General features: G+C 47.8%; 2 protein-coding genes across 11 annotated transcripts in view; one reads left to right on the top strand and one right to left on the bottom strand.

The window, feature by feature from the left end:
* KIAA1257 (KIAA1257 ortholog) overlaps positions 1-24,282 on the top strand; it is a 71,916-nt gene extending 47,634 nt beyond the window's left edge. For 4 of the 6 annotated variants that reach the window (XM_030801511.1, XM_030801516.1, XM_030801515.1 and 1 more), the window contains 5 exons: positions 4,470-4,664; positions 6,786-7,083; positions 18,275-18,439; positions 18,979-19,185; positions 19,266-20,914. In XM_030801511.1, the coding sequence (XP_030657371.1) occupies positions 4,470-4,664; positions 6,786-7,083; positions 18,275-18,439; positions 18,979-19,185; positions 19,266-19,586 (1,186 nt within the window). In that variant the 3' untranslated portion in view covers positions 19,587-20,914. Of the gene's footprint in view, positions 1-4,469; positions 4,665-6,785; positions 7,084-18,274; positions 18,440-18,978; positions 20,915-24,148 lie in introns of those variants that run through there. The other 2 variants (XM_030801513.1, XM_030801512.1) reach the window with 2 other exon arrangements.
* Positions 21,395-27,653, bottom strand: part of ACAD9 (acyl-CoA dehydrogenase family member 9) — a 33,887-nt gene continuing 27,628 nt past the window's right edge. For 3 of the 5 annotated variants that reach the window (XM_030801519.1, XM_030801517.1, XM_030801518.1), the window contains exons 13-18: positions 26,206-26,285; positions 25,375-25,501; positions 25,053-25,130; positions 24,324-24,452; positions 23,668-23,740; positions 21,405-22,005 (exon numbers count right to left, since the gene is read on the bottom strand). In XM_030801519.1, coding sequence (XP_030657379.1) covers positions 21,905-22,005; positions 23,668-23,740; positions 24,324-24,452; positions 25,053-25,130; positions 25,375-25,501; positions 26,206-26,285 — 588 coding nt within the window. In that variant the 3' untranslated portion in view covers positions 21,405-21,904. Of the gene's footprint in view, positions 22,006-23,667; positions 23,741-24,323; positions 24,453-25,052; positions 25,131-25,374; positions 25,502-26,205; positions 26,286-27,653 lie in introns of all 5 variants that reach the window. The other 2 variants (XM_003279900.2, XM_003279899.2) reach the window with 1 other exon arrangement.

Raw genomic sequence — 27,653 nt, 5'->3', positions numbered from 1 at the left:
ATTGAATTATACTTTACAAATGGGTAAGTTGTCTGCCATGTAAATTATATCTCAATTAAAAAATAACTCTAGGCTGGGCACAGTGGCTCACGCCTGTAATCCCAGCACTTTGGGAGGCCGAGGTGGGCAATTACCCGAGGTCAGGAGTTCGAGACCAGCCTGGCCAACATGGTGAAAACCCGTCTCTACTAAAAATACAAAAGTTAGCTGGGCATGGTGGCACACACCTGTAATCCCAGCTACTTGGGAGGCTGAGGCAGGAGAGTTGCTTGAGCCCAGGAGACAGAGGTTGTAGTGAGCCGAGATGGCACCACTGCACTCCAGCCTGGCCGACAGAGCCAGACTCTGTCTCAAAAAAATAAATAAATAACTCTAGTGGACAAAAAAAGTTCAGTAGAGAAAGGATAAACTTTTCAATAAATGGTGCTGGGATAATTGTTTTCCATAGGAAGAAAGGAAAGACATCCTTAACCCCTGGCAACCAGTGCTTTTTTTTTTTTTTTGAGACGGAGTCTCGCTCTGTCACCCAAGTTGGAGTGCAGTGGCATGATCTCGGCTCACTGCAAGCTCCGCCTCCCGGGCTCATGCCATTCTCCTGCCTCAGCCTCTCCGAGTAGCTGGGACTACAGGCGCCCGCCACCACGCCCAGCTAATTTTCTGCATTTTTAGTAGAGACGGGGTTTCACCGTGGTCTCGATCTCCTGACCTCGTGATCCGCCCGCCTCGGCCTCCCAAAGTGCTGGGATTACAAGCGTAAGCCACCGCGCCCGGCCAACCACTGCTATATCTGAAAATAGAAGTGATTTTTGAATGTTGATCTTATATCCTAAAGCCTTGCTGAAATTCACTGGTTCCAGGAGTTTTTGTTTTGTTTTTTGGGAGATTCCTTGGGATTTTCTACACTGACCATCATGTCATCTGCAAATAGGGATAATTACATTTCTTTCTTTCAGTCTGTATACCTTCATCTCCTTGTACTGGCCTGGACGTGCAATCCTGTTTTATATAAGAATGGTGAAGGTGGCTCACTCCTGTAATCCCAGCACTTTGGGAGACCAAGGTGGGCGGATCACGAGGTCAGGAGATGGAGAACATCCTGGCTAACACAGTGAAACTCCGTCTCTACTAAAAATACAAAAATTAGCCGGGCGTGGTGGTGGGCGCCTGTAGTCCCAGCTACTCAGGAGGCTGAGGCAGGAGAATGGCATGAACCCGGGAGGCAGAGCTTGCAGTGAGCCGAGATCACACCACTGCACTCCAGCCTGGGCAACAGAGCGAGACTCCATCTCTAAAAAAAAAAAAAAAAAAAGAATGGTGAAGGCACACACACTTGCCTTGTTTCTGGTCTCTGCGGCAGAAGGCATCAGTGTTTCCCCACTACCTATGATGTTAGATGTAGGGTTTTTGTAGATGTCCTTTATGGGTCTGAGGAAGTTCCATTCTGTTCCTAATTTGCTGGCTCACACAATTCATGAAAATCAACTCTAGTCTAGGTAGACCAAGCCCGTTTTTAAACTTTTAACTTCATTGTTTTTTTGAGCTTTTTCTTTCTTTCTTTCTTTTTATTGAGACAGGGTTTATTGCTGTTACCCAGGCTGGAGTGCAGTGGTGCGATCACGATTCACTGCAGCCTTGACCCCCCCGCCTCAAGCAATCCTCCCACCTCAGCCTCTCAAGTAGCTGGGACCGACAAGCATGTGCCACCATGCTCAGCTAATTTTTTTTTCTTTTGTTTGAGACAGAGTCTCGCTGTGTTGCCCAGGCTAGAGTGCAATGGTGCGATCTTGGCTCACTGCAACCTCTGCCTCCTGGGTTCAAGCAACTCTCCTGCCTCAGCCTCCCTAGTAGCTGAGATTACAGGCACCCGCCACCATGCCCAGCTAATTTTTTGTATTTTTAGTAGAGACAGGGTTTCACCATGTTGGGAAGGCTGGTCTCGAACTCCTGACCTTAGGTGATCCATCTGCCTCTCAGCCTCCCAAAGTGCTGGGATTACAGGTGTGAGCCAGTGTACCTGGCCTAAACTTTTAACTATGAAATTGCAAAAATAGTGGAGAGGTTGCATGTACTCATTACTCAACTTCCCCCAATGGTGACATCTTATATAACTACTGTTGATTCACACAGTACAACTAAGTAGACTACAATGATCTGATCTTACTCAGATTTCACCAGAAAAATCTTTTTTTTTTTTTTGGATATGGAGTCTCACTCTGTCGCCCAGGCTGGAGTGTTGTGGCGCGATCTTGGCTCACCGCAAGCTCCGCCTCCTGGGTTCATGCCATTCTCCTGCCTCAGCCTCCCGAGTAGCTGGGACTACAGGTACCCGCCACTGCGCCCAGCTAATTTTTTGTATTTTTAGTAGAGACGGGGTTTCACCGTGGTCTCGATCTCCTGACCTTGTGATCTGCCCACCTCGGCCTCCCATAGTGCTGGGATTACAGGCGTGAGCCACCACGCCCGGGGTTTTTTTTTTTTTTTTGAGACAGGGTCTATCTCTGTCACCCAGGCTGAGTGGTACAAAGGCTCACTGCAGTGGTACAAGGGCTCACTGCAACCTCTCCCTCCAGGGGTCAAGCCATCCTCCCATCTCAGCCTCCCAGGTAGCTGGAACTACAGGTGTGCACCACCATGCCCAGATTATTTTTGTATTTTTTGTAGAGATGGGGTTTCACCAGGTTGCCAAGGCTGGTCTCCAACTCCTGGACTCAAGCAACCTGCCCACTTCAACCTCCCAAAGTGAAAAATCTATTTTTGAAAAGCAAAATTACAAAGCTTATTAAAGAACATATTCATGACCCCAGAATGGAGAAAGAGTTCTTGAACCAGACAAGGACAAAGAAGAAAAGAATCATACATTTGGCAACATTAAAAGTAACTTCTGCTCATCAAAAGACACTGTCAAAGTCAAAATACAGAGATGAATCTCTAAATTTAAAAATTTTATTTGGGAAGCAAGAATTACAATTTGAGGTACACACACAGACTGGGCAGTCTTCCGTATGTCTGAAAAACAGAGAAGGTTGGAGGTTTTATAACAAGGAGGGGTATTATAAAAATGTTAGGTATTGTTTTGAGAATTTGGGGCACTGGCAACCTCTGACTGTTGAGTCACAGTGAGTAAAAGTAGTCTTGGAGTCGCAGCAAGTGGCATCAGTAGCTATCAGACAAGACTGGCTTCAGGTTGGAGCAGGCAGCCTCAGCAGCCAGGCTGCGGAGAATGACATTCCTGGAGCAGTGCTATGTGCCCTGGGTGCTTTCTCCCCACCTGTCGACTCTGTTTTAGTTGGGTGTGATGAGAATGACCCAATGCATAGGATCAACTTTCACGACATCATAAAAGTCATGAGAAGACAAGCTACAAACAAAATTATTTGCAGTCTCTGGAACTGACCAATAATTAGTATCCTAAATATATTTTTTAAAGTCCTGGGAATCAATAAGAAAACCTCCCAGTGGAAAGAAAGTATGGGCAAAATACCCAAACCAATACTTCACAAAAGAGGACCTACCCCTGACCAAGCACACAGATTCCTGAAGGGGAGATGAAGGCATTGTAGACTTCACCAGGTTCAAAAAGGCAGAGGAATAGCATAGGCCAGTGCAGGGCAATGACAGCAGGCTGTGCAGAGAAACCCTGCCAGGCTGGTACTGCCATAGTGCAGAGTGCGAGTGCCAGGGCAGGGCTTGGAGGGGTGGTGAGGGGCTGAGTGGGGGCAGGAAGGGGGTGAGAGGCACAGGCCATGAGCCAGATCAGGTCAGTTTCAGCATTTCACTGCCAGCTCTCTGTCAAGGCCCCACGTTTTGAAAGATGTTGTGTCTACCAGGAGGCATTCATCATTGTCATATTCCTTTTGTTTTTTTCTATCCTTTTAGTTAATTTTTTTATACTTTTAAATTGCTATTATTTTTATCTTAGTATAGTCTTCATTACCAGCCTTGTCTTTTGTTGTTGTTTTGACACAGGGTCTCACTCTGTTGCCCAGGCTAGAGTGCAGTGGTGCCATCAGGGCTCGCTGCAGCCTCCACTCGCCTGGGCTTGTTTTTTTTCATTTTGTTTTGTTTGTTTTTGTTTTGAGACGCAGTTTCGCTCTTGTTACCCAGGCTGGAGTGCAATGTCGCAATCTTGGCTCACCACAACCTCTGCCTCCCAGGTTCAAGCGAATCTACTGCCTCAGCCTCCCGAGTAGCTGGGATTACAGACATGTGCCACCACGCCCGGCTAATTTTGTATTTTTTACTAGAGATGGGGTTTCTCCATGTTGGTCAGGCTGGTCTCGAACTCCTGACCTCAGGTGATCTGCCCACCTCAGCCTCCCAAAGTGCTGGGATTATAGGCGTGAGTCACCATACCCGGCCCCTGGGCTTGTTTTTAAACAACATAAAAGCTGTACCTGACAGTGCACCCTCACCACGGTGTCCCAGGAAGCTGCCACGCAAGTTAGCTCTTGGCCTTCTGTCTCTTGCAGGATTCCCAGGTCAGAACACGGGAAATACAGGGTGCTGTACAACTCACAGCTGCTGTTCCGCAGCCGGCTCTATGGGGACCTGGAGGCCATCCTGTACCACGTGCACCTCTTCCAGCCCACGGAGCTGCTGCTGCAGCAGGCGGTGTTCTTCCTGCGAGACGCTGAGCGGAGGCGGGTCTTCCAGGCGCTAGCCAGGTGGGCAGTGGCAGCCCGCATGTGGTCCTGCGCCCCGGCGGGAGGGGCACTTCTTAACACTCTGCACCCAAACAGGCGAGCTGGGGCATCCAACAACTAGATAGTGGCCCCAACAGATGGTGGGGGGAGGAGGACCATCTGCCCAGATGCTGTGACTCTGTCGTGTCTGCTGTTCTTGGGGCATGTCCTAGAATCGCCTGAGGAGGGAGTGGCTGGTTAAAACCCATTTTCTAACCTGGGCAACAGAACGAGACCTCATCTCCACAAAAATTTGTTAACAGTTAGCCAGGTGTGGGCTGGGCACAGTGGCTCACACCTGTAATCCCAGCACTTTGGGAGGCTGAGTTGGGAGGATGGCTTGAGCCCAGGAGTTTGAGACCGGCCTAGGCAACATAGTGAGACCCCATCTCTACTAAAAATACAAAAATTAGCCAGGTGTAGTGGCGCACGCCTATAATCCCATCTACTTGGGAGACTGAGGCAGGAGAATCTCTTGAACCTGGAAGGCGGAGGTTGCAGTGAGCTGAGACCAAGCCACTGTACTCCAGCCTGGGCGACAGTGAGACTTCCATCTCAGAAACAAACAAACAAACAAAAACAGGCTGGATGCGGTGGCCCACACCTGTAATCCCAGCACTTTGAGAGGCCAAGGCGGGTGGATCACCTGAGGTCGGGAGTTCGAGACCAGCCTGACCAACATGGAGAAACCCCATCTCTACTAAAAATACAAAATTAGCCAGGCGTGGTGGCGCATGCCTGTAATCCCAGCTACTTGGGAGGCTGAGGCAGGAGAATCGCTTGAACCTGGGAGGTGGAGGTTGCAGTGAGCCGAGATTGCATCATTGCACTCCAGCTTGGGCAACCATGGTCTCACCATTCCCTCATTGAGCAGCTGCTGGCTCACACTGGCTCTAGGGGGGCTGTGGGCACACCAGTCCCCACTCTCAGGAGGCCACAGTTCAGAAGCAGAGATGACATAAAGAACACAGGCAGTGGGATGCCCTGGGACCCAGCAGGGGCATGGAGGAGGGGGCTGCTTCTTTCCCCAGGGCAGGAGAGGCTGCTGTTGAGGAAGGGCCAGAGATGTTCAGCAGGCAGACAGTTCACTTGCTGCTGGGTGTGGGGCAGGAGGTACAAACCCTGTCTTTATAGTTTTAGAGCCAGCAACAGGTCTGGCCCTAGCTAGTGCTTGCTGGATGTATTAATGAAGGAGGAGGAGGAGGCTGGAGAGATAGGAAGGAGAAAGAACTTGGTCGGGGCTAAGAGGCTTTCCTTTGATTCTGTGGCCCTCACCTTTGGCATGTGGGGTGGTGCCACAGCATTTGGAAGGAGGCCAGACCCAGTCCTGCCTGGTAGGTGACAGGAGGTAGCTGAGGGTTCTATGAAGGAAACAGAAGAACACTTTTTAGGAAGTGCTTACTGCATCCAAGGTAGCTGCATCCATATGGCTTTATTTCTATCTGAGGGTGAGGAAACCAGATTCAGAAAGGCTAAGGCTGGGCCAGGGTCACTGGGACGGTGAGAGTGAGGGCAGGCACCTACCACACAGTGGACTTCGGAGGCAGCTGAGATAGTGAGCAGCCAACAGCCATGACTGAGCATGTGTTCTGGACTCAATGCCCACTGCACACCAGGCCATGGCAGAGGGCACCTAGGAGGAGGCTTCAGGGCTGGGGAGGTCCTTGAGCTTTGCTGAGGACTCTCTCTCCAGCCTCCTCCTTCTCCTCTATTAACATCCAGCCCCCTGAGGCTCCATGCATGATGTCCTCCTGGTGCGGAAGGCTCTGTGCTCTACATCCCTGATGGGCAGCTGGTGGGGCTGTGTCCCAATGGGGTATGGGAGGAGGGGAAGCATGGCTAAGGACACAGGAACACAGCAGCACTCAGAGCAAACCGTGGGCAGCCTTTGGCTTCTGGGGGCTGGGGAGAAGACGGAGAAGGAGGCTTTTGCCAGGAGCCCAGGCTCAGCAGACTGGAATCAGAGCTTTTTAGTCACAAGCTCCAGGACTTGGGACCAGCTAAGCAGCCACTGAGTGTTCATTTCCTGCTGTAGGATGGGAGTGATTACACCTGTTTTGCAAGGTAGGAGAGGTTCAGTGGGGCAGTGGTTCTTTGTTCCAGGATCCACGACATCTGCTATAACAGCACCACCCTCTGGGATGTGACGGTGAGGGACCTGCTGCCCTCCTCTGCTATGATCAAAGACTTGAGCCAAGAGTTTGGGATGCCCCTTTCGCAAGAACAACTCACAGATGAGAAACTGTTTGCCCTACCACCTCAGCCCACCCCCAATCTTGAGGATTACCACAGTCGGAACTCCACCCTCACCTTAGAGATCCACGCCCACCAGGAGAAGTACCTGCAGTGGCGGAGCGCCATGCTGCTGAAGAACAAAGACAAAAAGCACAGTTTCATCCAGGTGGGCTGCCTTCCTCTCCGACTTGGGGCTCCCAGGCCTCACCTGGGCGGTCCAGGCGCCTGCTGAGAGGCATAGGGCATATTCCTGAGTGGGACATTTGCCTCTGGTCCGTGCCTGCGCTCCTGGCCTGGGCTACCCCGCTGGAGGGGCAAGAAGTGCAGGATGTGGGGCGGAGCCATGTCAGAAGCCTTCACTCCCAGTCCTAGATAACCTTGTCCTTCCTGAAAGGTGAGAAGGAATGCTATTAGCTGTATTACCTTTACCATGGCCCCCAGAGTTCATTGTAGAGAAGGAACTGTGGCATGTGTGTGTGTGTGTGTGTAACATGTTGCTTAGGCTGCTCAGGGCATAAGTGTCGTAAGATGTCCAAGCAACATGCAACATAAACTAATCTGCATGACGGAGAGAATGGGAGACTGAGAAGCTGGTGAGGGGGTAGAAGGCTGGTGCTGTGTGGCCTGAATGAGCAAGGAGAACCTCGCTCACCCCATGCCAACCAAAAAGACATGAAAACACAAATATCTGTGGTATGACTTGGAGTTGTCTGCCTGTGGTCTGTGTGAAGGCCCTACCATCCCTGCAATTCTCCAGTTTAAAAACAAAGACTCCTAGAAGCTTGTAAGCTTTGTATGTGTGCATTCTTTATGAAAACCAAAGAACAGACTTCTTTTGTTTTTTGAATCGAGAGTCTCACTCTGTTGCCCAGGCTAGAGTACTATGACTTGATCACGGGTCACTGCAGCCTCCAACTCCTGGGCTCAAGCAGTCCTTCCACCTCGGCCTCCTGAGTAGGCAGGCATGCGCCACCACACCTGGTTAATTTTTTTTTTACTTTTTTTTAGAGATTGGGTCTTGCTATGTTGCCTAGGCTGGTCTCCAGCTCCTAGGCTCAAGGGATTCTCCTGCCTCGGCCTCCCAAAATGTTGGGATTACAGGTGTGAGTCACTGTGCCTGACTGTGCCTGGCTGTTTTTTCCATTAGTGGAAAAAACTCTTTAGCTTTTTCAAAAGAATCAGTTCTTGAATTTATCAATTCTGCTTTTTCTGTTTTTCTAATTCATTAACTTCAGCTTTTAGTTTTATGATACTTTAAAACTTATACGTTTCTCCTTTTTTCTATCTTCTCGAGTTGGCTATTTCATTCATTTTTATTTCTCTTATTTATTTAATAAATAAATATATATATATATAGTCTTGCTCTGATATATATACATATATATATATATGTATATATATATATATATATATATTATTATATTTTTTTTATTTTTTATTATACGTTTTATATTTTTTATATATATATGTATTATATATGTATATATATATATATTATTATATTATTATATATATATACATACATATATATATGTATGTATGTATATGTATATCATAGCACTTTGGGAGGCCGAGGTGGGCAGGTTGCTTAAGCTCAGGAGTTCAAGACCAGCCTGGGCAACATGGCGAAACCGTCTCTACAAAAAATTAGCTGGGCATGGTGGCATGTACCTGTATTCCCAGCTACTCAGGAGACTGAAGCTTGAGCCTGGGAAGCACAGGTTGCAGTGAGCCGAGATCATGCCATTACATTCCAGCCTGGATGGCAGAGCGAGACCCTGTCTCAATGCGGTACAGTGCCTAATGCCTGTAATCCCAGCATTTTGGGAGGTTGAGGCGGTCAGATCCCTTGAGGCCAGGAGTTCGAGACCAGCCTGGCCAACATGGCAAAACCCGTCTCTACTAAAAATACAAAAATTAGCTGGGTGTGGTGGTGCACACCTGTAATCGCACCTACTTGGGAGGCTGAAGCAGGAGAATCACTTGAATCTGGGAGGTAAGGTTGCAGTGAGCCAAGATCGCGCCACTGCATTCCAGCACTCAGAGCAACAGACCGAGACCCTGTCTCAAAAAAACAAACAAAGTCAAACAATGTTGAAAGTATTTGCAGTCTTCCTTATCCTACCTCTCAATGCACTTAGATATGTACAAGAATATATATTCATTTTATGGGTTAATATAATTTTGTTAATGCCACATAACAAGGAAGTGTTTTAAATTTATTTTTATTTTTGAGACGGTCTTGCTCTGTTGCCCAGGCTCGAGTGTAGTGGCGTGATCTCAGCTCACTGCAGTATCTGCCTCCCAGGCTCAAGCGATTCTCCTGCCTCAGCCTCCTGAGTAGCTGGGATTACAGGCACACATCACCATGCCTGCCTAATTTTTGTATTTTTAGTAGAGATGGGGTTTCACCGTATTGCCCAGTCTGGTCTCGAACTCCTGGCCTCAAGTGATCCACCCACCTCAGCCTCCCAAAGAGCTAGGATTACAGGTGACCACGCCTGGCCACGAGGAAGGGTTTTTAGAAGATTTTGCAGGGCCAAGCACAGTAGCTCACACCTGTAATCCCAGCACTTTGGGAGGCTGAGGCAGGCGGATCACGAAGTCAGGAGATCGAGACCATCCTGGCTAACACAGTGAAACCCCATCTCTACTAAAAATACAAAAAAATTAGCCGGGTGTGGTGGCGGGCGCCTGTAGTCCCAGCTACTCGGGAGGCTGAGACAGGAGAATGGCATGAACCCAGGAGGCGGAGGCTGCAGTGAGCTGAGATCACACCACTGCACTCCAGCCTGGGCAACAGAGCAAGACTCTGTCTCAAAAAAAACGCAATAATATGGAGAATTTTATAATATAGTAGTATACAATTTATTTACTAGCCCCCTATCTCTTATAAATTTGCTAAAATCGCTTATAAATATTGTTCCAGCTTTTTAAAAAATCATGTTCCTATTTTAGATATGGCTACTCTAAAATGGCTTTAAATTTCCTATTCATACTATAATTGAAACTCAACCATAATTTAATTTTTTCACATTTTTACACCTTGAGATATAATTTACATACCATAAAATTCACCTATTGTAAGTATATATAAATCAATAGTTTTTAGTAAATTTATAGTTATAACACCATCATCACAATCCAGTTTTAGAACATTTCCATCACCACAAAAAGTATTCTCATGCTAGTTTACAGTCAATCTCTGCTCTGTTCTTAGTCCCACATAACCACTGATCTGCTTTCTGTCTTGATAGATTTGACTTGGCTGAATATTTCAGGTAATTGGAACCATATAATTATGTAGACTTTTGTGTCTGGCTTCTTTCACTGAGCATAAAGTTCCTGTGGTTCATCCATGTCTCTGAATATATCAGCGGTGTGTTCCTTTTTTATTGCTGAATATTATTCCATTGAATTGATGTACCACATTTATCCTTTCACCATTTTTTGGAATTACTATTATTTCTTGCTTGGGGCTATTATAAATATTGCTCCTATGAACATTTGCATACAAATCATTATGTGAAAATATGTTTTCGTTTCTCTTGGGTAGAACCTAGGAGTGGAATTGCTGGGTCATATAGGTAGGTTTATATTTATGATTTTAAGAAATTACATTGTAAGGAAAGCAGTTCCTACAGTGTAGTTGCACAATCTTAACACCCCTACCAGCAATGCATGAGGGTTCTAGTTTCTCCACATTCATACAAACACTTCTTATCAGTCCTTTTGATTATAGCCATTCTAGTGTGTATCTCATGATTTTAATTTGCATTTTATAATGACTGATGATGCTAGATATCTTTTAATGTGCTTATTAGGAATTTATAATGCTTCTTTGGTATAATATATATTTGTATCTTTTTGAATTAATCTCTTTTTTCAAATTGAGACAGGGTCTCACTGTGTTACCCAGGCTGGTCTTGAACCCCTTGGGCTCAGGCAATCCTCCCACCTTGGCTTCCCGAAGTGCTGGGATTACAGTTATGAGTCACTGTGCCTGGCCCTCTGTTTGTATCATTTATCCATTTTAAAATCAAGTTGTCTTTTTATTGTTGAGTTGTTATATATTCTGGATACAAATATTTAATGAGAAATATGATTTGCAAATATTTTCTCCATATTTGTGGCTTGTCTTTTTTTTCTTAATGGTATAAGAAAAAACTTTTGAAGTATAAAAGTTCTTAATTTTGACAAATTCCAGTTTATGTTTTTTCTTTTAGCAATCATGCTTTTGGTGTTATAGTTAAGGACTCTGCTTAGTTACAAAGATCATTTCATATCCTTTCTCTTACACTTACTCTTAGCTCTCACATTTAGATCTGTGAAGCATTTTTTTTGAGGTCCAATGTAAGGGTCTAAATTAATCTTTTTGCATATGGATATCCAGTTGTCCTCACATCATTTCTTGCAAAGACTAGCTATTCCCCCATTGAATTGACTTAGCATCTTTGTCAAGGATTGACCATAAATGTAAGGGTTTATATCTGAGTTCTAAACTATGTTCCATTAACTCATATGCCTCTCCATATACCAGCAACACATTGTCTTGATGACTTTAGTTAGTTGGATTGTGTAAGTCCTTTAACTTTGTTCTTTTTCAAAATTGCTTTGACTACTTTGGGTCCTTTGCATTTCCACATATATTTTAAGATCAGCTTGCCAATTTCTGTAACAAATTCTATAGGAATTTCATGGGGATTTTATTTATTTATTTATTTTGAGACAGAGTCTTGCTCTGTCACCCAGCCTGGAGTGCAGTGGCACGATCTCGGCTCACTGCAAGCTCGGCCTCCCGGGTTCACGCCATTCTCCTGCCTCAGCCTCCCAAGTAGCTGGGACTACACGCATCCGCCACCACTCCTAGCCAATTTTTTGTATTTTTTAGTAGAGACGGGGTTTCACCATGTTAGCCAGGATGGTGTTGATCTCTTGACCTTGTGATCCGCGCACCTTGGCCTCCCAAAGTGCTGGGATTACAGGCGTGAGCCACCGCTCCCGACAGGGATTTTATTGAATCTATAGATTGATTTGGGAAAAACTGCCAACTTAACAATTTTGGGGTTGCCAATTTATGAACATGGAATGTCTCTGCTGTTATTTAGGTCTTCAGTTTTCCTTAGCAATTTCTGTAGTTCTTAGTGTGCAAGTCTTGCACTACTTTTGTGAAATTAATGGTGTTATGAATTGAATTACTTTTTGTATTGTCTCCATAATATAGAAATAGAATTAATTTTTTGTACATTGATCTTGTATCCTACAACCTTTTGAACTGGATCACGTCATCTGTGAAGAAAGATCATTTTCCTTTCCAATCTGGATACTCTTCCTTCCTTCCTTCCTTTCCTTCTGCCTGGGCTGCCACAAGCTCAAAGGCTCAAACAACAGAAAATTATTTCCTCACTATTCTGGAGGCTGGAACGTCCAAAATTAAGAGTCTGACAAGGTCGGTTTAATTCTGAGGCCTTTTATCTTGGCTTGTAGGTGGTCACCATCTTGCTGTGTACTCATATGATCTCTTTGTTGTGTGTGAATGGAGAGAGAGATCTCTAATCTCTCTTTTTTTTCTTTTGAGACAGAGTCTTGCTCTGTCACCAAGCTGGAGTGCAGTGGCGCAATCTCGGCTCACTGCAATCTCCGCCTCCCGGGTTCAAGCCATTCTCCTTCCTCACCCTCCCAAGTAGCTGGGACTACAAGCATGTGCCACCACACCCAGCTAATTTTTGTATTTTTAGTAGAGACAGGGTTTCACCATGTTGGCCACACTGGTCTCGATCTCCTGACCTTGTGATCTGCCCACAGCCTACCAAAGTGCTGTGATTACAGGTGTGAGCCACCTCACCCAACCTCTGATGTCTCTTCTTACAAAGACACTAATCCTATCAGATCTGGGCCCCAACCGTATGACCTCATTTAACCTTAATTACTTCCCTACTCCAAATAGAGCCAGGCTGGGGGTTAGAGCTTCAATAGAGGAATTTGAGGGTGAAGACATTCAGTCCATAACGCTTCCTTTCCTTGCTCTTTTCTTCCTTCTCTTTGTCCTTCCCTCTCTTTCTCCCTTTGCATTGTCTAGAATGTCTGGTATAAAGTGCAGTGTTGAAGAGGAGTGGTCAGAGCAGACATGCTTACCTTGCTTGTGATCTTGGGGAGAAAGTATTCAGGCTTTTACCATTAAGTTGGACATTAACTGCAGATTTTTGAGAGATGCCCTTTATCAGGTCAAGGAAGTTCCCTTCTTAGTTTGTTGAGAGTTCAGTATGAATAGGTGTTGGATATTTGTTAAATGCTTTTTCCACATTATATATGCATATATTTTCATAATATATACATTTTTTTGTTAAATTGTGAAAATTTTGTTGTTAAAATAGATGCATTTAACAAAAAATGCATATATTGTGAAATATATGCTTTTGTTGAATGCAAATATTGTGATCATGTGGGTTTTGTCCATTATTAATATGGTATACTACATTATTTCATGTTTGCATGTTAAACCAGCCTTGGATTCCTGGGATAAATCTCACTTCTTCATGTATAATCATCATGTATATGTGGCTAGATTTGGTTTTATGTTCGCTGCTCAGGTGAGGTGTACTGGTATTACATTCAGGTTTCTTGTTTTTGAGATGGCGTCTTGCCCTGTCACCCAGGCTGGAGTGCTGTGGTGTGATCTCAGCTCACTGCAACTTCTGCCTCCCAGGTTCAAGCAATTCTCCCTGCCTCAGCCTCCTGAGTGGCTGGGACTACAGGTGTGTGCCACCATGCCTGGCCAATTTTTGTATTTTTAGAGACAGGGTTTCACCATATTGGCCAGGCTGGTCTTGAACTCCGGACCTCAGGTGATTCACCTGTCTCAGCCTTCCAAAGTGCTGGGATTACAGGCGTGAGCCACCATGCCCAGCCACATTCAGGCTTTAATGTCTGTCTGTCTCTGAATAATGTTGAGTACCTTTTCACACAATTGGCTATTTGGATATCTCCTTTTATAAAGTGCTTGTTCAAATTTATTTTCTCCATTTAAAATAAATCTAGTTGTATTTTTCTAATTGACAGTGTTTTACTGTTATTCAAATATGAGTTGTTAGATGTGTATCTTTTCCCAGTCTGTGACTTGTCTTTTCATTGTTTCAGTGTTGAGAAGTGTTTATGAGTACCAATTAATTTTTTTGTGATTAGATTTTTTGGGTATTTTTCCTGGGTTTAGAATTCTAGCTTGGCAGTTATTAACACTTTAAAGACATCATTCCATTGTCCTCTGACTTCCATTGTTTCTGTTGGTCAGCTGCCAACCAGTCTTGTTCTTTTGAAGATAATTTAGCTGTCTCTGGCTGCTTAAATTTTTTGTTTTTCTTTTCTTTGGTTTTTGGCAGTTTTATTTTGATGTTCGTAGGTGTGTTTTTCTTTGTATTTAACTTGCAATAGGTTTCTAGAACTTGTTAAATCTGTAGCTTGATTTTTTCTTTAAGTTTTAAAAGTTCTAGGACAGTATTTCTCTTCAGATATTACTTACATTCATCTTCTCTTCCTCTCCTCCTGGGACTCCAATGTTAGATATTTTCACCATGATCTGCATCTGATACTACTTATACATCTCATACTTTTTATTTTACAGTCTTTTCTCCTTTTCATCCTTCAACCTGATTATTTTCAACCAATATATCTTCTGATGCAGGGGTCCCCAGTCCCCAGGCTATGGACCAGTAGCAGTTCAAGGCCTGTTAGAAACTGGGTGGCACAACAGGAGGTGAGCAGTGGGCAAGTGAGCATTACCACCTGAGCTCCACCTCCTGTCAGATCAGTGGCGGCATTAGATTCTCATAAGAGTGTGAATGCTATTGTGAACTGAACATGCAAGGGTTCTAGGTTGCATGTTCCTTATGAGACTCTAACCAATGCCTGATGAGCTGAGGTGGAAGAGTTTCATCCCCAAACCGTGCCCATACAACCCTCTCCCACTGGCCATGGAAAAATGTCTTCCATGAAACCAGTCCCTGGTGCCAAAAAGGTTGGAGACTGCTGTTTTGCTAAATCACTAATCTTATCCCCTGCTGTGTGTTGGGGTGATCAGACCCAACACCAGGCCATGGGGGCCACAAAGTCCAGCGGAGTCAAAGGAATGAGACAAAACAAGTTAAGAGTGCATAAAGTGGGACCAGGGGGCCAACACTAGTATGGAGGCTGTGAAGGTCCCAAGTTCTGGAAGCCTGCATTATTTATTGGTGATCAAACAAAGAAGCAGGTGGTGATGATGTGGGGGTTGAAAGAAAGCAGTGTATCAGTGCATGATCTATAGCTGTGACAGTTTAGCATTTTCTTTGCAGCATATGGAACATGTTTTGCTACTTGAGATAATGGGAAACATGTTCTTCTAGTTTAAGATACAATCAGTCGGGCATGGTGGCTCACGCCTGTAATCTCAGCACTTTGGGAGGCTGAGACAGGCAGATCACCCGAGGTCAGGAGTTTGGGACTAGCCTGACCGACATGGAGAAACCCTATCTCTGCTAAGAAAATACAAAATGAGCTGGACATGGTGGTGCATGACTGTAATCCCAGCTAGTTGAGAGGCTGAGGCAGGAGAATCGCTTGAACCCAGGGAGCGGAGGTTGCAGTGAGCCAAGATCGCACCACTGCACTCCAGCCTGGGCAACAAAAGCAAAACTCTGTCTCAAAAAAAAAAAAAAAAAAAATCCAATCTGAGATTCTTTAATTGGCAAGCTTAACACTAATTACTGTTAGATTAGGCATTTTTGCCACCTAATCTACTTTTAAACCCTCCATTCCTGTGTTCTTTGGATAGATCAAGTTTTCTTCTGTGGACTTAAGTTATACATTCTATCTTTGTTTTTAAGGTGGTTATCCTGAAGACCATATGGTTAGGCATTCCCACTGAATCATTAAACTCATAAAACTATATTCCCTTTATAAGACAAATCGTACATTTACATCCCTCTTTTCTCCCACCCACACTCCACCATCCCTTTTATAGTCTCTAGAACTTCAATTCCAGGCTCTGAAATTTTACTTTTTCCTAGTCCTTTTAAGACAACTTTACTAGGATATCAGACATTACTTGCTAACCTTGAATCCTCCTGCATGTTCCTCCTCCATTTTGAATTTCTCCCAAGAATTTTGTGGGGCTTTTTTTGTTTTTTTGAGACGGAGTCTCGCTCTGTCACCCAGGCTGGAGTAGAGTGTCATGATCTCGGCTCAATGCAACCTCCGCCTCCTGGGTTCAAGCAATTCTCCTGCCTCAGCTTCCCAAGTGGCTGGGACTACAGGTGTGTGCCACCATGCCCAGCTAATTTTTGTATTTTTTAGTATGGAAAGGGTTTCACTGTATGTTGGCCAAGCTGGTCTTGAACTTCTGACCTCAGATGATCTGCCTACCCCAACTTCCCAAAGTACTGGGATTACAGGCATAAGCCACCATACCCGGCCCCAAGAGTTTTTAAAGGAGGGTTTTGTGTAAAACCTAAGGCCTTGTAAACCTAAGCATATGCCCTCACAATTAGACAGTTTGCTTGGATATTAAATTCTAGGTTGAAGTTAACTTACCTTGTTGCTGTTGTGGATCTGATCACAAGTGATAGTTTTTCTTTACAGGTGGCCTGCTCTTTTCCTCTAGAAGCTTTGAGAGTTTATCTTTGTATTTGTTTGCTTAAATCCCACTAATAGTGTACCCAGGCTTGGAAGTTTTGTCTTTTCTGACATTCATTATTTCTTCAAACTTTCTTGTTCTCACTTTTCCCCTCCTTTTGGGACTTCTGTTATTTGGATGTTATTTCCATCCTCTATACTCAGTTTCTAATTTTATCTTTTTATACAGGACTGCTTTCTGAGAGCATATCTCAAGTGGATCTTCCAGTTCATTCATTTGCTCTACAACAGTATCACTTCTGCAATATATCTCATTCTCTTGTCTTCTATTTCAGCTATTTTCATACTCAATACTTTTAGTCTTACTTCTGCTTCATATTGCTATCTTCACTTATTTTAAAATAATTTCTTATGTTAAATTCTTAGCCCATCTTTTCCAATAATTTAGCTTCAGTTGTTCAGTCTGTGGCCTTTTTTAATACTGTATTTACTTCTCCAGCATCTAGTTACTTTTGCTCTCAGTCCAAATTCTGCAGGTGTCACCCCTTGGCAGAGAATCTCAGGCACCCAGAAGAACTATGGAACACTGTTTGCTTTCCCTCTAATAAGCATTAGGTCAGAATTTCAACTTCAAATTGTAAGAAAGGAGTAGCATAGAAAGAAGAATCTGTCCCCCTAGGTTGTAATTCACCAATTCTAGGATTTGGAAGGAGCAGGGGACTTCTAGGAATGGCTGACTGAGAAACTCAGATCAACTCCCCAACTAAGGACAACTAGAAAAACTGGACACATCAAGAAATATTGATTGAAGTTGATGTGGGCCATGACAGGATCCTTGCTCTACGTGGCATCCCTAGTATAATCTTCTCGCAGGTGCTCCAAAGTCTGAGGACCTAGACCTGTCTTTGCCTTGCATCCCTTGTTGCCTGGACAGTCTGTTCTTTCATGTGTGTGAATCAGATTTTGTCCTCCCCTGATTATTCTGCATTCTTGTGCATTAATTCCTCAAAGATTCCAAAGTCAAGCCACTGTAGTTGAGCTAAGGTCACCATCTTGTGCTAAAAAATGTTTTAAAGGTAAAAGATGGTATTTTGCTGAAGGTTACTATGAAATATGCATATGAAACACTGCACAGTGCCCAACAATTTAGAGTGGTAACTTTCCCAGTTCTCCCTTGTTTTGGGTCCCAGCCACCTTTCCCCCCAGCCTTCTGTGTTGTCTTTTATCTCCTTCCACATTTCTATTTTCATTCACAAAGGAAGCCAACAGACCATCTTATTTCTCTCTGTTCAGGGAAGAGTTCCCATTTCCTTACTGGGCCTGCTGGAGAGAATGAGGGTCATAATCCTTATGCACACTTGACAGTTAACCATGGTCAAGGATGGCAGTCCTTGCTGCTTTAGGTTGTAATATCCCCTGTCCACAATCTCCTACTTCTGACCATGTGAGACAGAAATTCTGTCATTATCACAAGCTCGTTGGGAGATGAGTGGCCAGATGATGTGTGTTCCAGTTACACTGACCTTAGGGGTCTCAATTTTTTGGTCCTCTTAAATTCCATTTTGGATAGCGAGAGGTTGGACTAGTTGGCCCTTTGCCCTGGTTCTATGATGAAATAACAGCACCAGTATTGAAGAATCAATCAATACCTGCACCACAGCTAAGTCCCAGAGACCATCTCACTGCATATGATCTGGCATGGGGGGTGAGGATGACCTGGTGTGGGTAGTGACTGGTGTCTCTTTCTTCAGAAAAATATCACAGAAGCCTACCAGGTCAGCAAGAAGCCTCCAAAGTCCGTGGCGAAGGTGATTAAAATTTCAGCCCCTGCCAACAAGGCCATCTACAACTATAGTATCCAGACCATGAATTCTACAGAGCTTGCCAAGAAGGAGCTGTATCAAGAGATGGCCAAGGTGAGAGACCCAGACAGGATGATGGCAGTTGGCAAATCCCATGAGTTCTTTCTTCTGACCATGCCTGCCTGGAGGTCAGTGAGGGATCTCAGCTGTACAGATGAAAGCCAATCAGCTAGGGGAAGTAGACAAGGCTCAGATGTTGAGAGGTGTTCTGTTCCACACTAAATGTGAATCCTCCACACCCGAGGGTGAGCCCGAGATCCTCAGTGTAAGCTCAGATGTACATGAAGGAGAACAACTGTAGCATCCTTACCTCTGGGGAATACTTTAAGATTGCTGCTTATCAAGGCAGCTACCAACAGAAGGGAAAGCCATGGTTTAGGCTTCCAGCACACATTAACTTTAGGAAACGGCTTCTCGCATCAAAGGGGACAATAGTATGTCCCTTACAGGGCTGCTGCACAGTCATTTCCTCTCAATGCACTATTTACATTGTCAGGAACTATGATTATGCCCCCAGCTGTTTCTGATTCCTGCTTGGAAATCCAAGATTGCTATCAGCCCTTCTACCCCAACCTGTCTGCCCCCATTTCTAGGAGCCAAGAAAGAGATTCACGTACTCACAGGATTACCTCTCAGCCATGGTGGAGCCCCTGGACTTGAAGGAAGAGGAGAAGAAAGCCCAGAAGAAATCCCGCCAGGCCTGGCTCACAGCCAGGGGATTCCAAGTGACAGGTCTTCAGAGCGACACTGAAAGCAGCTTTCAGGATCTCAAGCTGCCACCCATCAAAGAGCTGAAGGAGGTCCACAGGGAAGAGCAGGGTCTCAGGTGGGGTGTCCATAGGGACCTTCTCCTCCTGATTTACTTACTCCCCCAATTTAGGAGTGGAAGGAAAACTCCTTGTTTGCTAATGTACTGGAGCCTGTGTTGGATCGAGACAGGTGGAGCTGGGACAGGCACCACGTGGACTTCGATCTGTACAAGAAACCACCACCTTTCCTCGGGCTGCTCCCTTCGCCCGCACCAAAGCCTGTAACAGGTAACAAGCAAGGCTTTGCCAAGCTGGGCCTCCTGATGCTGTGGGCAGGCAGGAGCTCTGTGCCACTCTGCATCTTTAGCGGTATCCATTTTGTTTACACGATCAACCAAACTTTCTGTGCTAAGAAAATCAAGATGCAGAATGGGTCTGATAGAAGAGATTGAATGCTGGGCTGGAACTCAGACCAGGATTCTAGTCCCAAGTGTGACATTTGTGTGACTTCAGGCAAATCCCTTCATACCCTGGGCCTGGTTTCTTGGCTATAAAGTGGGGAAGTTGGAAGACAGGTCTAAAGGCTTCCTGAGCTTCAACACTATTACCCATGACTGATCTTAGGTGTCCAGCCAAGAGCTGGGGGCAGAGGCTCTGGGCTTCACTGGGACCTTCCAGCTTCAAAGATATTGACAGTTCTTTCTGTGGGGGAAAGGCGGAGACAGGAAACATAGGTCTTGCTACACCAGTCCCTCCAAGTCCTCTTCCTCTTTATCCCTGTTTATGAAAACTGATCTCAGGATCATCTAGAGGTTAACACAGAACCCGAACTTGTTGGTTAACAGAGCCAGAACCTTTGTTCAGGGAGAAAGAGACATGAGCCTATCTAACAAGGTCTGCCAGAGAAACCTCTCCCAGAAAACGAGGTCAGGTGAACATGATGGCTTCCTCTCCTCCTCAACTCCTAAGGACAACTGATCACAGCTCCATGGAAGTGCTAACAAGTTTGCTGAAATGTCACTTTCTCCATTTGCCTAGACTTGGCTCCCTCCCTCCCCAATACGCCCTAGATCTCCCAGGTTGCCTGAAGAGATCTGCTCTCTGTGGGCATGTCCCAGGCCCACAGTTACTGCTGTGGCTCTCAAGGAGGCTCCAACTAGGAGAGCTGTCTAACCTAAGAACACAAGGCTTTTCCTTGGTAAGAAGGCTTCCTAGTGAGCTCCACTGCCAGCCTTCCCAGCAAAAGTCTCCTGGGGGTTTCACTGGTGAAATCACTTAAGAAACACCTGCTGGGGTCTCCTCTTCCCACAACATGTTTAAGAAAAGTTAGTTAGCAACTACAGATGAGAGGGAGAGGCTTGAACTGGTCGCTAGGCCTTTTCAACCCAGGTGGATGGAGAACTTGCTGCTGACCGAGGTCTTACACGCCACCAGCCTAGAGTGAAGCCCCCTTCCAGAAGGCTACACGGAAGCGGGGTGGGTCTGACAGCCCCTCCCCAAACTTCCCCTTTGCAAAGAAACCCCAAGCAGCCTTCTGTCCAGAGGTATGCATGCTTCATTTTGTGCAAAATGCTGCCTTGCTATCACTAACAAAACAACTTCAGGTTTCACTGAGAAGTTATTTACACAGTCACAATATTTACAAACTTTCCCCATTTTAAAAACTAGTTACCAAACCCCTGGCAGAATGCTCAGGCCAGCCCCACCAGCCAGCTCAGCTCTCCAAGTTCCCAGTCTCCTCCTTGCCTATTTCTAGCATCACAGTAAATTGAGAATACACTTGGAGGAAAAAGAGTCGGCTGCCTTCTCTGTGCTCAAGGGAATGTCCACAATAGGCATTTTAGAGCTCCACACCACAGCTTAAAGTCCACCAGTGAGCACGCTGGGACCTGGTGTATCATCTTACAAGCACCACCAGAAGGGAGGCTGGAGAAATGCAAAGGCCTGCTGGCCTGGAGATAGATACCATTCATCCTCTCCTCGAAAGTAGAGACCAGTTATTGTAAAGAAACTAAAGTCCCTAGGTGGGAACATCAGCTGAGACAGCCTCCCCATCTCCTGAAAAGTTTAAAAACTAAGGGCTCATAACCCCAAGGCATTGTGGCCTGCACTGTGTGTCTGCTCCTTAACGTTCTGGGCCCTCCTTGCAGGGTGAGGACAAAGGGGACCTGAGGCCATCACCAAAGGGTGGTTGTCAGGGTCCTGCTGTCACACATTAAACGCTGGTTCTGAGGAACAGTGTGACAAGTACAGCAAAGGCTAAGAGTACACAGATTGTGACATTTTATATTCTTTGTGAAATGGTTCCGGTACATGTTTTAAGTGCCTCTGCTTCTAGTTTAAATGAATGACCCAGGCACAGTTTTCAAGCTGTTTCTTAGACAGACAATGTGTGGTTGAGCAGAAATAGCTATCCACACCTGACACAGGTCCCCACCCACCTCACGCCCTGGAAGCAGCAGCACAAGCCCCAGTCTCCACTATGGTGTCTCCTCAATGAGCAGAATACCCGCCAGTTCCAGGGGTCAGCAATTCCATTCTCTCTCTCCGGCTCAGTTCAGAAGCTGTGATGGTCCTGTTAGAGAGCACTGCTTGCAGGTCAAAACCTGGAAGAGGCTCTCCCAGGCCAGGCGACAACCCTTCAGGTGCAGACGGGGAACAAAAGGCTCAACCTGTGATAATCCCAACACCTTCTGAAAAAAGAGTGACAGTCATCCAGCAACACGCCATGGGTGGGGGCGGGCGGCAGCAGGGGACACTGTCCCCTGCCTCAGCATGTCCTGTCCAGAGGGTGGGCACAGATATAGGCTCGCTTCTCAAGGATCTGCTGGGACACTTTCTTAATCTGCTCATCTAGGTTTTCTGGAGCATCTGGGAAGGAAAAGGAGAGATGGTGGGTGATCCTTCTGCATTGTGGTAAGACAAACATGGCTGAAGTGGGGGCATTTTTCCACAAAGTCAGCCTATCCACCATGAAGCAGCCCTAAGGGTGAACCCCTCCTCCAAACCCCCAGCAAGTGATTCAGGGCTGCAGGGAGAGAAAGGGGTACAGCTTCATTCTCAGTTCCTGCTCATTTCTAACCCCCAGATCTCGTGGGGTAGAGCCAGCACTTGCTCTGTAAACAGCCCGTCTGTGATTCCAGCCCACTGGAGTAGAAACCATTTCAGCACCCTCCACAGCACATAACCTGTCAGCACTGGGGGGTGTCTGGGCTACGCCCAGGGCTAGGACCTACAAAAAATCATATGCCACTCTCAGCGAGTGCCACAGTGCTGGCGCCTACACCCATCACTTGGCAACACGACTCGGCTTTGCCGGGACACTGATCCAGAGCCTCAGGTCAACAGGACTGTGAGGGTCAGAGGTAGCCTGAGCTGGGCATTCCCAGATGTGGTCGAGTGGCTATAGAAGAGGAAGAGCACTGCAGACAGACTGGGGAGCATGAGCAAAGCCCTCTGTTCTCTAGGCCAAGGCCTGAGACCTATGCAGGGCACTGCAAGGTCATTTTGGATGGAGTGCAGTGGGTAAAGGGGCAGGTAAAATGCTGTCACCAGAATCAGGTACAACCAGGTACAACCAGGTGCTCCTCCTTTCGTGAGCCTTCCCCGGGCAGCTTCAAGAATACAGCCAGGGCCGGGCACAGTGGCTCATGCCTTAATCCCAGCACTTTGGGAGGCCAAGGTGGGCGGATCTCCTGAGGTCAGGAGTTGGAGACCAGCTTGGCCAACATGGTGAAACCCTGTTTCTACTGAAAATACAAATATTAGCTGGGCATGCTGGTGCATGCCTGTAATCCCAACTACTCAGGAGGCTGAGGCACAAGAGTTGCTTGAACCCGGGAGGTGGAGGTTGCAGTGAGCCAAGATCGTGCCACTGCACTCCAGCCAGCCTGGGTGACAAAGTGAGACTATGTCTCCAAAAAAAAAAAAAACAAAAGAATACAGCCAGGCATGCTAGGCAGATGCCAAAGGTCCTGCGCAAAGGGCTCTGCACTTGCTCAATCTAAAATTGCCTTGGCAGGCTGGGCGCAGTGGCTCATGCCTGTAATCCCAGCATTTCTGGAGGCTGAGGCAGGCAGATCACCTGACGTCAGGAGTTCGAGACCAACCTGGCTAACATGGTGAAACCCTGTTTCTACTAAAAATACAAAAAATTAGCCGGGCGTGGTGGCGTTCGCCTGTAATCCCAGCTCCTCGGGAGGCTGGGGCAGAAGAATCACTTGAACCCAGGAGGTGGAGTTTGCAGGGAGCCGAGACTGTGCCATTACACTCCAGCTTGGGCAACAAGAGCGAAACTCCATCTCTAAATAAATAAATAAATACAACTGCCTTGGTGAATGGGGCAGGTTTGCAGCTACAGTGCCTGGCAGGCACTGCTGCAGCTAAGCCCAGGCCTACCCAGGTCCTCACTCAAGGCAGAGGTCTGTGAGTAGCCAGCAGGCTCTGGGAGCTTGACAGGGTCCAGAAACAGCTCACCATCAATAGGGGCTAGAAGTGGGCCCTTCCTTCCCTCCCCCAAGACATGCCACTCACCCTTGTCCAGCTGAGAGAGGCTGAAGAGATTCTGCAAGTAAGCTTCCACGCAGAAGGTGTTGGCCAAGAGAACCTGCCAGAACCAAGGACAGAAATGATATGCCCAAATTCCTGGAATCTGACCTCTGAGCTTCAAAAACCCAGCCTATCAGCCAAACTGGGTAGCATGGCAGGGATCAAAAGGCCTGGCTCAGAAGTCACCCCGTCTTGGGTTCTAATTCCAGCCCTGACCCAACAGCCTTTCCCCAACGGCAAGTGACTCAACATCTCTGAGCCTGTTTCCTCTGAGAGGCAGATGTCACAATCCTGTTATCTAAAGGCGCTCTGGAAAGTGGAGGCAGAGATCCTGGTATACAGTGGGTCCTCAGAGACTGCACCCGCCTCCCTCCAGCAGAGCGGGCAATGTGCAGGGTCTGCCACTTGCTGGGGGTAGGGGCACTGGGATCAGGAACCCCTGTCACTCACCCCCCTCTTCTCTCAGGCAGGAAGAAGAACCCCATCTCCTGAGCAGCACAGACCCTCCCATGGCCACCGCATGTTGAACCTGCACAGCCTCCCCCACACCCAGCCACACCCTCCTCAACAATCAACTTCATTAAAGTGCAGCAGGACAGACGCCAGCAGCCAGGCCCTGTGTGAGGCTGGGCTGGGCTCACCTCGTGGTCGTGGTTGCGGAGCCCAATGCGGATGGAGCGGCTGGCCCGCGACAGCACGGCTGTCATGCCATACAGGTTGATGAGGATGTTGGCCAACCGCTTCAGCACCAGCTGCTCCTCCATGATGGTCTGGGATCACAAAGGCTCCGAGTGGGGACTGACTACCTAGACCAGTCCCCCACACGGTCCCTCCCTGGGCTGCATCTTTGCCTGTCTTAGTCTCCTCTGTTCCTTGAGAAAGTGGAGTCAATAACGCCTTTCTCTTCAGGTTGTGGGAGAACGGCTCCCAGCCACCTTCTGTTTTCCCTTCTCTTTGAGCTCTAGATTCAGGGAGGGGGTTAAGGCAAGACCAGGTCCCAGAAACTTGGCTGAGACCAGAAGCCGGTGCTTACTGTGCTACTGTCACCTTCAGCAGCAAGGGCCCCACCAATCAGGTCCCTAGATTCAGGCCCCAGGTGGAGCTGCCCTCCCGATTCTAGGGAGCCTCTCTACCTGAAAGGTGCACAGAAAAACACTGCAGAAAACTCACCCAGCAAGGGTACCCATCCGAGTAGCTAAGTGGGCCCCAGGCTGACAAAGTCAGCCTGACCTCACCACCCCATCCCTCCAGGGTGATAAAGATTTCTGTTCTAGGCCTGGTCCCAAAGGATGCTTGGCAAAAAGTAGTCTCATGAATGCTGGCCAAATTGGAGGACCGCTTTCGACCCAGGCCTGGGAGGGCCTGGTTACCTTGCCAAAGCGGAGCAGCAGTGTCTCCACGGTCTTGCCAAAGTAGTAGGTGTTCTCTTCAAACTTGTTGGCACTGTCCTATTAACCAAGACAGGACTCAGTTCAGCACCTCATCCCTACAGTGCCTTGTCCTGTCCCACAGCCCAGGTACCAGGAAGAGATGCCCCATCTGGGGGAGGCAATCCAGGGTATCATGGACTAGCTGGTGTTCCCCAACATCCCCTGGAGGAGCCCAGACCCCCCACAGTGAGATCTTTTCTGCCACGAGGAGATCTGGCAGGAGGGCATTGAAGTAGGGGGTATGCCTGTTAGGTCCACTCACCGCAAGACTGGGGTGCACAACTCCACGGTTGCCTGTCAGCCCCAGGTCCACAGTTCGGCCCAGGGAGTCCCGAAGCCTCCGGCCAATGGTATCCATGACTGTGCTCACTTTGGCCTGTTTAAGCTCACTGCAGAAAGTCCATGGTCCTGTGACTGGAGGCCTCGCTGCTGGCTCACTGTCCAGCAACATGGCCCATTCGGCACCCAGAAACTCCGTGCCCCTCTCTGGCCTGGGTATGCCAGGTCCCTGGCTACAGCCTGAACCCCCCAAACCCACCACCTGCCAGAGAGCAGCCAGTCTCCTCAGGGGAGCCACATGTGCTCCCCCATGAGGGGTGGAGTCACAGCCAGCTTCCTAGCAGCTGTCTCCTGTGAAGGAGACAAAATGCTACTAGCAACCTGTACTTGGCCTCCAGCAGTGATTTTGGATTACTGTGCCCCTAGGGTGGGGGTGGAGGGCAGCACGAGGGGAAGAAGGGCAGAGAAGAGAAAACACTGGCCTTATGTTGGCTGTGAGGCCTGGTACCTTAAAGGGACACCTCTCATTCTTCAGGTTCTGAAAAACCAGCTGCCTCCAGTGTGAGGGACCAGAGGGGGGATACGGTATTTATGCTGGAGCTGTAGGGTGGTGTGGCCATAAGGGCAGGGCAGCGAGGGCTTCCCTGGGCAGCAAGCCCCTCACTACCACAGGGAAGGGTCCCCTCCACAAGGCTGTGCCACATTCCCATGCCCCCACTCCAGGTCAAGGCAGCTCTTTCCTCCCACTGCCCTGGACTGGCCCCTGCTGGGCAGGTATGGGACCTGAAAAGCACATGGTGACAATGGCACCTACTGGATCCTGGTAGTCAGGATGCGGCCAGCATGCTGCAGACCCGTCAGGGCGATGTACATCCGGAGAATCTCATTGGTTCCCTGTGACCAGTAGTGTAGAGGTCAAAGGCTGCCCTCCCACCAGGCAGCCATGGTAGTGCCACATGTGCTGGGTAGGCCCAGCTACTGCCTGCTTGCCCATGCCACAAAAGCCACTGCTCCTGAAGTAGCTGGGAGCAGTGCTCTGACCAGGGCTCAGGGAGTGCACAGGGATGAGGAGGGAGGTGACCAGATGGCCATGGGCTCCCACTGGGACCCCCCACCTCTCCGTGACCAGCCTCACGTGTGTCAAGCCTTTCTCCAAGTCTCCAGCTCCTCTTTAAAATGGAAACCAGCTTTCCCTGGGTGGTGAGGGGTGTTGATGCCTGGGGCTCAGCCAGTGCCAGACAGACATTGCTGGCTCCAGGTGGAGGCCAGATTCCTCACGGAAGCCACAAATTGCTGAGTGGCACCTAGAACCTCCTCAGTGCCAGGTGTCAACACACCCAGAGGGCCACATGCTCCCCACTCCCCCAACCCATGATTCTGATCAGTGAGAGGCCAGTGGGCTTCTGCCCACTCTGCACAATGGTACTGTGCGTCAGGCGCAGGGGCCTGACCCAGGCTACACAGCCAGCACCAGGGACTGAGGACTGTCCCCTGCAGTCAGGCTAACACCACAGACAGCAGGACTCCCTACAGGAAAAGGGGGGACTGCAGGGGCCTCCTGGCAGAACCACCCAGCTCTGAGCAGGCTCCAGACAGGAGCTCCCGCCCTACATCGAGAGCCCTGTGTTCTTCCAAGGCCTTGAGGGCTTTCCTGAACCCTGCTGACCACCCCAGCCCTGGAGAACCCCAACCCTCCCAGGCTGAGGGAAGGGCCTTTGGAGAAGGCCCTTTGCAGGGCTGAGACCATTCCAGTGCCCTCAGGCTGGCCCTTGCCCCGTATGTCCACTGCAACAGTGGAGATGGCTGGAACCCAATGGGCAGGCCGGAAACAAAAGCAGCCAAGGAGGCCTTCCACTGGGCAGGACGGCCCAGGAGACAAGACTACACTCCCAGAGGCTGATGATGCCCCTCATCACCAGACCTGCGGTTCAGGCCCAAACCCTCTCCCTGTCTCAGGCCTGCCTCCTGTATACCCATGCCCACCATCATATCCTACTCATCCTGCTGTGCTCTCTTAGGTCTAGCCCCTCCCTCCCAGCAGGAGAGCCCCTGGTCTCCGGCCTCATCCCTGCAACTCACTCTCCACATGAGCCCCCGGGTCCACATGTCTGGCACTTGCTGAGCCCCTGGGGGAATTTCCCACCACACAGATACAACCAAATAATGCCCTGCTTAAAGTCGTTTTATGGCTTCCAAATTCCTCTGCTGTCAATCAAGGTCCTCCACAGTCTGGCTACTTTTTTAGCCTTCCCATGTACCTTC

This window comes from Nomascus leucogenys, chromosome 21, assembly GCF_006542625.1.
Source record: "Nomascus leucogenys isolate Asia chromosome 21, Asia_NLE_v1, whole genome shotgun sequence".
NCBI lineage: Eukaryota > Metazoa > Chordata > Mammalia > Primates > Hylobatidae > Nomascus > Nomascus leucogenys.
Note: the sequence above shows the minus strand (reverse complement) of the source record. Positions and strands in the feature narration are given on the sequence as shown.